Below are 11,470 nucleotides of genomic sequence, written 5' to 3'. Positions count from 1 at the left end.
GTAATGGGGACGAGGGACTATTGTTTTGTAATGGGGACGAGGGACTACTGTTTTGTAATGGGGACGAGGGACTATTGTTTTGTAATGGGGACGAGGGACTATTGTTTTGTAATGGGGACGAGGGACTACTGTTTTGTAATGGGGACGAGGGACTATTGTTTTGTAATGGGGACGAGGGACTATTGTTTTGCAATGGGGACGAGGGACTACTGTTTTGTAATGGGGACGAGGGACTATTGTTTTGCAATGGGGACGAGGGACTACTGTTTTGTAATGGGGACGAGGGACTACTGTTTTGTAATGGGGACGAGGGACTATTGTTTTGCAATGGGGACGAGGGACTACTGTTTTGTAATGGGGACGAGGGACTATTGTTTTGTAATGGGGAAGACTATTGCTTTGTAAGGTAGGAGGGAGAAAGGAGACTATACCATTTCGGTTATGGTGTTTAAAGGAATTTGTCATCGTCGTTCTTGTCACTGTTGTCCTCATCGTCGTCATCGTCGTCATCGTCCTCCACAATCATCGTCATGATGAGCCACTGTCGTCGTCACACCCGTTCAGTTACCCACTTTCAAGGGGCAATACTCGCCCATGAAGAGAATCGAATGTGTTTAATGACAGATTTCGTGCAAATGATTGCAATAACTGAAATTAACCTATGAAAAAATTATTAGATGATATCAAATTAGTTTGATATCATATCTCTCTTCAGTTGACCAGACCACACACTAGAAATTGAAGGGACGACGACGTTTCGGTCCGTCCTGGACCATTCTCAAGTCGATTGTCCAGGACGGTCCGAAACGTCGTCGTCCCTTCAATTTCTAGTGTGTGGTCTGGTCAACATACTTCAGCCACGTTATTGTGACTCATCGCCTGCATCTCTCTTCAGGGTTGGTAGTTTCTCAGGTTCGTAAGTAAATTGTAGTTACGACCTGTAACTTATGCATTGTAGCCCCTATGCATCTGTTGTTAATTGTGTTAGTGTTAACAGTTAACTTGTTAACAGTTAATTAACCGTGGAAGCGAGAAGCAAGCAGCATTTTTGGGGCTCGCTTCCTGTCCTGGTTAATCTATTGCCTTATATCTGAACTAAGCTGACCTTCCAATTCTTTGTAGAACTTTGCCTTAAATTGTATAAAAAAAAATTTGTTTTTGTTAGGATAATGTTTTTGCTAATTTGGGCACACACGCTCCTGAAAGAGGTTCGCCACATGGGCTCCACGAAAGGAGCATCGATAGGCCTAGGTAGAGGCCTATTGAGGCCTGGAGGTAGAGGCTTCCAGGCCCCCAACAATGTGACTCGTGAGGTCGAAACGCCGTTGAAAGAAATATCCTGGATAGTAACGTATCGTTTCGTATCACTGATGCAAATCAAACGTTAATCATATTAATCATAGCATTTATCGTTAATGTAGTAAAGGTGTGTACTCACCTAGTTGTACTCACCTAGTTGTGCTTGCGGGGGTTTAGCTCTGGCTCATTGATCTCGCCTATCAACTATCAATCAACTGATGTACAGATTCCTGAGCCTACTGGGCTCTATCATATCTACATTTGAAACTGTGTATGGAGTCAGCCTCCACCACATCACTGCCTAATGCATTCCATCCGTTAACTACTCTGACACTGAAAAAAATCTTTCTAATGACTCTGTGGCTCATCTGGGCACTAAGTTTCCACCTGTGTCGCCTTGTTTGTGTTCCACCCGTGCTAAGAAGTTTGTCTTTGTCCACCCTGTCAATTCTCCTGAGAATTTTGTAGGCAGTGATCATGTCTTCCCTTACTCTTCTGTCTTCCAGTGTCGTGATGTGCATTTCCCGTAGCCTTCTGAATGGCATTTTGGTATCAAAGGCATTTCGGCAATCCAGAAATATGCAATCTGCCCTGAAGCCATGTTGTTGTTTACTTACAAACCTAATTCTTTCTAGGTGTGCATCTAGTCTTAACCTTATAATTCTTTCAATTACTTTGCAAGGGGGGGGGGACTTGTGAGCGACACTGGTCTAAGTGTCTCTAATCTATTTCCTTTCTTGTAGATTGGCACCACATTTGCTTTCTTCCAGCAGCTGGGCAATTCCCCCTTGTATAATTGACACATTAGCTGTATTCTTACCTCCTCTGCTGTTACCTCAATATTTAGTAGTTTCTCATCAGGGGCTGCTTCCTCATCTAGCTCTGGGAGCTGTTCGGGCACAGTAGGGAACACTCCATGGAGTGTTCACTACTGAGTTCGAATTAAAAAGTTCGAAGCTGGTATTGAGCTCCTCACAAATTCTCTATCACTTTCTGTATAGTGGCCTCCACTTGTTCGTAACCTGGTCACTTGGTCATTCACTCTCATTTACCATCTTAAATGGCTATGTAGGAGTTCCGGTTGGCTCTTTGCCTTGGAGGCAAGATCATTTTCATTCTTTCTGCCAATCTTCTTATGTTCATGTAGTCATTCCTGGCCCTGGTGCATCTAACCCGGTTTACCTCTGTCCTTTGTCTTCTGTATTTCCTCCACTCCTTCCTGCTTTTTGATCTTGCCTCCCGGCGCTGTCTACAGAACCTCGGGTTCTTGGCCTCTTACTTTTTACCCATAAAAGATAAGATAGGCCTCTTACTTTTTACCCATAATGGTGGTATGATAATGGTGGTATGAATCTCTCTCCTTCCTCTTTGCACTTCAGTGTTACTTAGTCCATCATTTCCTGGACCGTCTTCTCTCTTCGTTCCTCCTCCCGCTGCACACTTCCCACATATACTATCTTACTTCCATGTTGTCTCCTTTGAGTGTGAGTGTGAGTGTGTGAGTGTGTGTGAGTGTGTCTGTGAGTGTCTGTGAGTGTGTGTGAGTGTGTGTGAGTGTGTGTGTGAGTGTGTGTGTGTGTGTGTGTATTCACCTAGTTGTGTTTGCGGGGGTTGAGCTTTGCTCTTTCGACCCGCTTCTCAACTGTCAATCAACTATTTACTAACTACTTTTTTTTTCTCCACACCACATACACACACACACACACACACACCCCAGGAAGCAGCCCGGGACAGCTGACTAACTCCCAGGTACCTATTTACTGCTAGGTAGCAGGGGCATTCAGGGTAAAAGAAACTTTGCCCATTTGTTTCTGCCTGGTGCGGGAATCGAACCCGCGCCACAGAATTAAGAGTCCTGCGCGCTATCCACCAAGCTACCAGGGCCCCCTGTGTGTGTGTGTGTGTGTGTACTCACCTAATTACTTAAGTGTGTTATCAGTGAGGATGTGCAGCCGTTCTGTGGTCTTTCTTTGAAGGGACGTTATGTTTTCATAAGAGATTTAATATCCTCGTTCATACGACAGTGGAGGGCATTATTAATCAATCGTCGTTATATCACGATTCTCAGTTCCTTAAAATGTGTGTTTTTCCCCAGATGTCTTCTATTCTCGGTAAGATTTACAGAGATAAACATTCCCAAGACGACCATGTCATAACATTAATACAGCGAAAGACTTTCTCAGTACCATCGTGTTCACGTGCGTCCCCTCTCTCCCCTTCCCCCTCTCCCTCTCTCCCCTCTTCCCCCCTCTCCCTCTCCTAACGTCACCCATTCCACCCCCTTCCCTCCGTCCCTCCCTTAACCTGCATGACCACTCATATTAATGACGGTGGTGCCAGGCACACATGGTCGGCGCTTCTAAGTACCTGCATCGAAATATTATTGTTGCTCTGGTTCATAATAGATGCGCTGTAGCGCCTCGCCATCAGACCAAATGGAATGGAATCATTAAAGCTCGTTATTTTTCATTTGGCTCTGCCCCTGATGCTCTTAAAATGGCATGTCTGGGCTCCATTCCTATGAACTGACTATTAAAAAGTAATTTATCCCGGTGCTACTTGGTCTCGTTGCCACACAAAAACATTATAGCAAGACATAAATAAAGAAAGAGTTTAGGTAGTTATTGAGAGAAAAGAGAGATGTGTATATATATATATATATATATATATATATATATATATATATATATATATATATATATATATATATATATATATATATGTATACAGTAGCGTGTTGATCGTGGTCGTGTTCAATAAATTAGTGTTTACTGGGATTGATGTTCCTTTTCAGAATGGCTTATGTTCAGGTCAGTATATTTAGACTGAGTTCTCTGAGCAAGAGTGCGGAAGTGAAACAGTCCTCAGTGTATATAAGATTTTCATTTGTTTTCTTGGTTTCAGTGCATACTTACACAAGGTAACACAAACACTACGTGAGTATGTATATACATATATACATATATATATATATATCACTAAAACTCTCTGACCCGGCCAGGATTCGAACCCATGCCGTCCAGGATCACCCCTAAACGTACACAGTACCGTGACCACCGCACCAATGATCGTCATTGGTGCGGTGGTCACGGTACTGTGTACGTTTAGGGGTGATCCTGGACGGCCTGGGTTCGAATCCTGGCCGGGTCAAAGAGTTCTTAGTGATATATGGCTTGCGCGTTCATGCAGCTTTCTCACACACACACACACACACACACACACACACACACACACACACACACACACACACACACACACACACACACACACACTAGGTATGATAGGGAAATGGGACAGGAGTCATTGCTGTAAACAACCGATAGCTAGAAAGGCGGGATCCAAGAGTCAATGCTCGATCCTGCAAGCACATATAGGTGAGTACACACACACACACATATATATATATATATATATATATATATATATATATATATATATATATATATATATATATATATATATATATATATATATATATATATATATAATATGTTGTTCCTAGTAGCCAGAACGTCGTACTCGGCCTACTATGCAAGACCCGACTTGCCTAATAGGCCAAGTTTTCCTGAATTTATATATTTTTCTAAAAAATTTTCTTATTAAATGATAAATCTGTCCGTTTCATTATTTATAAGTAATTTTTTTTAAATTTGAGTTAAAACTAATATAGATATATGACCGAACCTAACCAACCCTACCTAACCTAACCTAACCTATCTTAACCTAACCTAAACTAACCTAACCTAACCTATCTTAACCTAACCTAACCTAACCTATCTTAACCTAACCTAACCTATCTTAACCTAACCTATCTTAACCTAACCTATCTTAACCTAACCTATCTTAACCTAACCTAACCTAACCTATCTTAACCTAACCTAACCTAACCTATCTTAACCTAACCTAACCTATCTTAACCTAACCTAAACTAACATAAGAACACAAATTATTGATTTAATTTATATAATATTACAATATTTAAAATAAACCAACAGGAAACAATTTATTGAAAAAAGAAAATTACTCAGCCTATTAGGCAAATCGTGCATTGCATAGTAGGCCAAGTGCATTCTGGCTACTAGGTACGACATATATATGCGGGTTTACTCAACAACAACGGGTATACTCAACTTTACGGGTTATTCATGCCCGTGCCACCTCTTGGGTGGCTCATCAATCATCTATACTTAGTACAATGTGTCCTTGGTGTTAAGTGTATATATATGTTCCTGAAGACGTCACATTGTCGACGAAACGTCGATATGAAACGGAAAGATTAATTGATCTAGTGGTTCTTCTTCCTCTAGATGGTATAGAAGGTATTTTTACGTAGAATAGAAAATATCCATAAGAAAATAAGCAACTATAAAATGTTGTTGTATTTAAATCTACGTTACTCGGAGAAAATCTGCCAAAAAAAAAAAATTAAAAAATATGGGGTAAGAATGTATATTTATTGGAATCTTTATCAGGGGTGAATTCTCTATAGAGAGCCTAACTCTGTATACAGAGAGCCTAACTCTGTATATAGAGAGCCTAACTCTGTATACTGAGAGCCTAACTCTGTATATAGAGTTATTCTCTACCCTCTATCCTCAGCCAAATTAGCTACCTCACTTTAGTTTTCAACCTCGCGCCAAACGATTCATTTTTCAAATTAATTAACCTTGAAAACCTTAATCGATGACAGCTTTTTAACTTGTTAACAAACGAAGGCAACTGACAAACCCAGTCCGTGTGACGAAATTCCGCATGGGTAATTCTCAGTGAGATGTGTTCATCGCATCCCAACGCCGCAAACTGTGCATTCAAATGGCGCGCACTGCCCCTGCGAATGTCCACGTAACCAGCTGTTATTGAGTAAGGGAGGTGAGAGGTTAGTTAGGTATCGTGTGTGATGGTGGTGGCAATGTGTGCTGACCGCTGCTGCTGGTTGATACTTGGTCAGCGTTAGGGGGGACATCCCTGATCGTCCCCACAGCCTGGTAAGTCTGGTTAATCAGGGATACCCTGATCGTCCCCACAGCCTGGTAAGTCTGGTTAATCAGGGACATCCCTGATCGCCCCCCACAGTAGTACAGGGTAAAATTCTGTTCTCCTTATCCATCGGTATTTACCTGTTAGTGACTACGGGAAATGTGGTTAATAGCTCTTCATGCCCCGCCTACTAGTCTTGGTGTACCTGTGGAGTTATAATTAATGAATTCTGGCGTTCAAATTCGCTGTCGAGTCTAGGAGTTATGGACGGAGGTGGCTTCTTATTTATTGCTAGGTGAACAGAGGCGTTGGTTGAAAGAAATTCTGCTAAGTTTTTTTCCAAGTGCTAGATAGTCGTATTGGTTAGGCGCTTTCCCTGATAGTTCCCTCTCTCTCTCTCTCTCTCTCTCTCTCTCTCTCTCTCTCTCTCTCTCTCTGTCTCTGTCTCTCTCTCTCTCTCTCTCTCTCTCTCTCTCTCTCTCTCTCTCTCTCTCTCTCTCTCTCTGTCTCTCTCTCTGTCTCTCTCTCTCTCTGTCTCTCTCTCTCTCTCTCTCTCTCTCTCTCTCTCTCTCTCTCTCTCTCTGTCTCTCTCTCTCTCTCTCTCTCTCTCTCTCTCTCTCTCTCTCTCTCTCTCTCTGTCTCTCTCTCTCTCTCTCTGTCTCTCTGTCTCTCTGTCTCTCTGTCTCTCTCTGTCTCTCTGTCTCTCTCTGTCTCTCTCTGTCTCTCTCTGTCTCTCTCTGTCTCTCTCTGTCTCTCTCTGTCTCTCTGTCTCTCTCTGTCTCTCTGTCTCTCTCTGTCTCTCTCTGTCTCTCTCTGTCTCTCCCTGTCTCTCCCTGTCTCTCTCTCTCTCTCTCTCTCTCTCTCTCTCTCTCTCTCTCTCTCTCTCTCTCTCTCTCTCTCTCTCTCTCTCTCTCTCTCTCTCTCTCTCTTAGTTTTTTCTGTCTCTTCCAGAAATTCGAACTCGGGTGTGTGGACTGGGAATCCGAAACGCTTCCACTCGGCAGCGAGACCTCTATCAGTGTGCAACTGCGCATGGGTATGATTTTGTATGGGTATGTGTGTGCCTAGGGGAATGAGTGTGTCTACTGAGAATGACTTTGTGTATGAGTACGAATGTGTGAATGCGTCCCCTTGTTCGCGTACTACCCGTGCTAAATAGTTTGTCTTTATCTACCTTTGTCAATTCCTCTGATAATTTTTTAGGTGGTAATCATGTCTCCACCCTAACTCGTCTATCATCCAGTGACGTGGAGGTTTAATTCCGGTAGCCTTTCCTCGTAGCTCATACCTATCAGCTCCGGGACTATATAGTCTGGTATCATACCTCTGAGCTTTCTGCAACTTCGTCTCGTGTTTGAATGAACTCGAGACGATAGAGCCGCATACTCCAGGATTGGTCTAACGTATGTGGTATACATTGTTGTGAGTGGGGAGGTGGGTGTATGTGGGTAGCAGGTGGGTATGTGGGGGGAGGTGGGAGAGGGGAAGGGGGAGTGGGTGTTGAGGGAGGGAGAGGGAGAAGCTGTAATTCAATATATGATCAATAATTGCACATAATGTGCAGTTTTGTGCATGCTACCAGGCGCTTGCTAAAACCAAAGGAAAGGGAAAAAGAGGTCTTTTGTGCCCTCTGTAATGCTTTTGCGCTACCGCTCACAGGATGAGTATAGGGTGCACAATAAACTAGCCGCCTTCGGCGGCAACAAAAAAAAAAAGGAGACGGAGAGTGAAGAAGTAGTAGAGGGGGGGGGGGAGGAGGAGGAGAAGTAAGGGGAAGGGAAGGAGGAGGAGGAGGAGAAAGAAGTGCTCTGATAAAATATATTTACAAAAACACGGTAATTTATTTAGGGTTTGACGGTTGTGAATGATGATACGACGGCCAAAGCTTAAGAGAATTAAGCTTAACCGTCAATCTCCAGCTTAAGCAGTCATCATACCGGGAAAAATGAATCATGATACTTGTTTTATCTCGTCTCGTTTGCGCCTGAGCTGCTTCCCCAATGACCTCCCCCCCCCCCAGCCCCCGGCTAGGTCGTTAGGGGCCAACCATAATAGCTGTCAGTGGCCCATCATGGCCATCAGGGGCCCACCTGAGCCATCTCAGGCCCCTTCCCTTATCGTAAGGTCCCTCCCCCCCCCCCAACCATGATCGTCTGGGGGCCGTCAGGAAACCCATCTTGCTCTCCAGGGACCCAATCTTGGCCCCCAGAGACCCACATCCTTGCCACTAAGGGGGGCCTACTTTGGTTGATAGGGGTCCCATATTGATCGATAAAGGTTCCATCTTGGCCGATAGGAGTTCCATCTTGGCCGATAGGAGTTCCATCTTGGCCGATAGGAGTTCCATCTTGGCCGACAGGAGTTCCATCTTGGCCGACAGGAGTTCCATCTTGGCCGACAGGAGTTCCATCTTGGCCGACAGGAGTTCCATCTTGGCCGACAGGAGTTCCATCTTGGCCGATAGGAGTTCCATCTTGGCCGATAGGAGTTCCATCTTGACCGATAGGAGTTCCATCTTGACCGATAGAAGTTCCATCTTGACCGATAGGAGTTCCATCTTGACCGATAGGAGTCCCATCTTGACCGATAGGAGTCCCATCTTGACCGATAGGGGCCCCCATCCGGGCCACCAGGGGAGAGACTATATAGTTCACCACCGAGGAATTCGAATTTCATAACAGTAGTTTGCCTGTTAACGTTCGAATTACGTCAGTTGTTCTGTATACATAGGACTGACACATACAAAGTACCACGGCTTTTCTGTATACATTGGACTGACACACATACATACATACGCTCTCACATTCGTAGCCATGAAGGGTAACTCAGGGTTAAGTAAACTGTCTTGCTTGGAGTTATAACTTGAGCAATGAGGTTAGAGATCCTGTGAGTATGTTTGCGGTGCGGAGTTTTTCTTCACGGAGCGTGAACCACGACTCTGTTTCCTGACGTAGATATGCGTATATGCGTGTGTGTATATATATATATATATATGTATATATATGTATATATATGTATATATATGTATATATATATATATATATATATATATATATATATATATATATATATATATATATATATATATATATATATATAACTGAAAACTCACACCCCAGAAGTGACTCGAACCCATACTCCCAGGAGCCACGCAACTGGTATGTACAAGACGCCTTAATCCACTTGACCATCACGACCGGACATAATGAGTCACCCCAAAGAATGAGGTGATTTGGTAAAATGCTATGCCCAAGATTACTATCCGAGTGCCGGCGGTGGGGTGGTTCAAATAGCCTCGGCTATCACCTCATTATGTCCGGTCGTGATGGTCAAGTGGATTAAGGCGTCTTGTACATACCAGTTGCGTGGCTCCTGGGAGTATGGGTTCGAGTCACTTCTGGGGTGTGAGTTTTCAGTTGCATATTGTCCTGGGGACCATTCAGGCTTGTTCGCATATATATATATATATATATATATATATATATATATATATATATATATATATATATATATATATATATATATATATATATATATATATCCGTATCCCTATCCCTCCCTGTACTGCTTTTATTTTGAGGAGACATTCAATACTCGATGTTTCTCCTGGCCTAGGAGGCCTCGATCATTCGCCCACATACACTTGCGAAACCTGTACATCATTTCTCAATCATGTTGTGCTTTGTTTACATTTAATTAGCCAATTACGAGGTTGTTTTTGATGATAATAACCTTGGGTTGCGAAGCTTGGAAAACGCGTATTTTTTTTTTTTTTAATAAATGTGAACAGCTACGTTATGATTGTTGAGAGATGCACATGTTTCGTAAGGAGACGTAGATCTCGACAAGCGTATGTGGGTGGGGTCGCTACATGGTGGCGTTCGTCTCCGTTCACGCTGCGTTCTCGAGGTAGGCGTTCGTGAGGGTGTGACGTACGCACTTGCGTAAGTTAAAGCCTATGGCCACAGCGATGCACTTAAGCTGCTTTACATGCGTCCGCGTTCGATTCCCGACCGTCCAAGTGGTTAGGCACCATTTCCTTCTTTACCCATCCTATCCCAAATCCTTTTCCTGATCCCTTCCAAGTCGAAATGGCATGGCGTTTTCTCCTGATAGTTCGTCAACCGGACATTTCCATCTTCACTTGCTCTTAACGATAGATGTGTCCATTGATATCACCTGATATCATTAGGCACCAGAGATAGGAAGGGAGCTGGGAAGGAGGGCGGGAAGGGAATGGTGATAGGAAAGGGAGGGGATTATGAGAGGGAGAGAAAGGTAAGAGAACTAGATGAGGGAGGGAGGGAAATATAAGAGGAACGCGCCAAGCCATTACGACTATATAGCCAGGAAGGGGTCAGGATAAGGATTTGGGATGGATCGGAGGAGGGGGGGGGGAAAGGAATGGTGCCCAACCACTTGGACGGTCGGGGATTGAACGCCGACCTGCATGAAGCTAGACCGTCGCTCTACCGTCCAGCCCAAAAGTGATTGGTGTTGAGGGAGGGAAAAAATATATTGTCCTGAATTATTCCTTCTTCAGATTTATGGAGACAGTCTTTTATTTTTTTATTTTTGGGGGGCCCAAAAGTGCATACGCAGCTGATGTTATCCGGTTTGCGTTGATCTCTGGATGAAAGGGTGAGTGTATACCGTCTGTAACTATTAACATACCTACCTATACCAGTCTAACATCTCCTGGTACTGGTATACCGGTACCAAGCTGGTATATACAGTGTGTTTATGGCCTAGCTTCGCACCGCTCCAGTGCCAGGTAAGTCCACTACGGGCTCACCATAGCCCGTGCTACTTAGAACTTGTTCTGAGCAGCTGAATCTATAACAACAACAGCCTAGCTTCGGTTCTCAATGCCCAGATTTGTACCGTGAAGGTCCTATGTGACCTCTAATCTTCGCTACTGACGTAAATTGATCAGCTAATCTCCTGTCCTTAATTTCATTCATCTGGCTCCTTATCTTCTCTCTCTCTTCCTCGCTAGATTTATCCACCTTTTCATCGTATCATCTTCATCCACTTTTCATCCATCTTCACTGTTGTCCAATACTGCATCATTATTTTGGATTTCTGTTCGTATTTTTTTTTTTTTACATCTATCCTTACTCTCTTTTTATGTCCCCCTTTTTTTTTTTTTTGCTTCTTCAACCACCCGGTCGGTCGGCCGAGCGGACAGCAC

General features: G+C 43.6%; 1 protein-coding gene across 1 annotated transcript; it reads right to left on the bottom strand.

The window, feature by feature from the left end:
• Positions 1-448: 448 nt before the first annotated feature.
• Positions 449-8,875, bottom strand: LOC138350905 (uncharacterized). Its single transcript, XM_069302365.1, has 2 exons — positions 8,519-8,875; positions 449-541 (listed from the first exon to the last, which is right to left on the bottom strand). The coding sequence occupies exons 1-2, from the start codon at positions 8,873-8,875 to the stop codon at positions 449-451; spliced, it is 450 nt and encodes a 149-aa protein (XP_069158466.1).
• Positions 8,876-11,470: the final 2,595 nt, after the last annotated feature.

Source organism: Procambarus clarkii, chromosome 47 (assembly GCF_040958095.1).
Source record: "Procambarus clarkii isolate CNS0578487 chromosome 47, FALCON_Pclarkii_2.0, whole genome shotgun sequence".
In the NCBI taxonomy this organism is placed as follows: domain Eukaryota; kingdom Metazoa; phylum Arthropoda; class Malacostraca; order Decapoda; family Cambaridae; genus Procambarus; species Procambarus clarkii.
The sequence above is the reverse complement of the archived record's forward strand: the minus strand, read 5'-3'. Positions and strand labels throughout refer to the sequence as shown.

What these genes read in the sequence shown, in the direction of transcription:
- LOC138350905 (XM_069302365.1), bottom strand. Translation starts at nt 8,875, where the DNA reads ATGGGACTCCTATCGGTCAAGATGGGACTCCTATCGGTCAAGATGGAA. An exon ending in TGGGACCCCTATCAACCAAA is followed by an intron (nt 542 to 8,518) that starts GTAGGCCCCCCT and finishes TGACGACGACAG; the next exon opens with TGGCTCATCATGACGATGAT.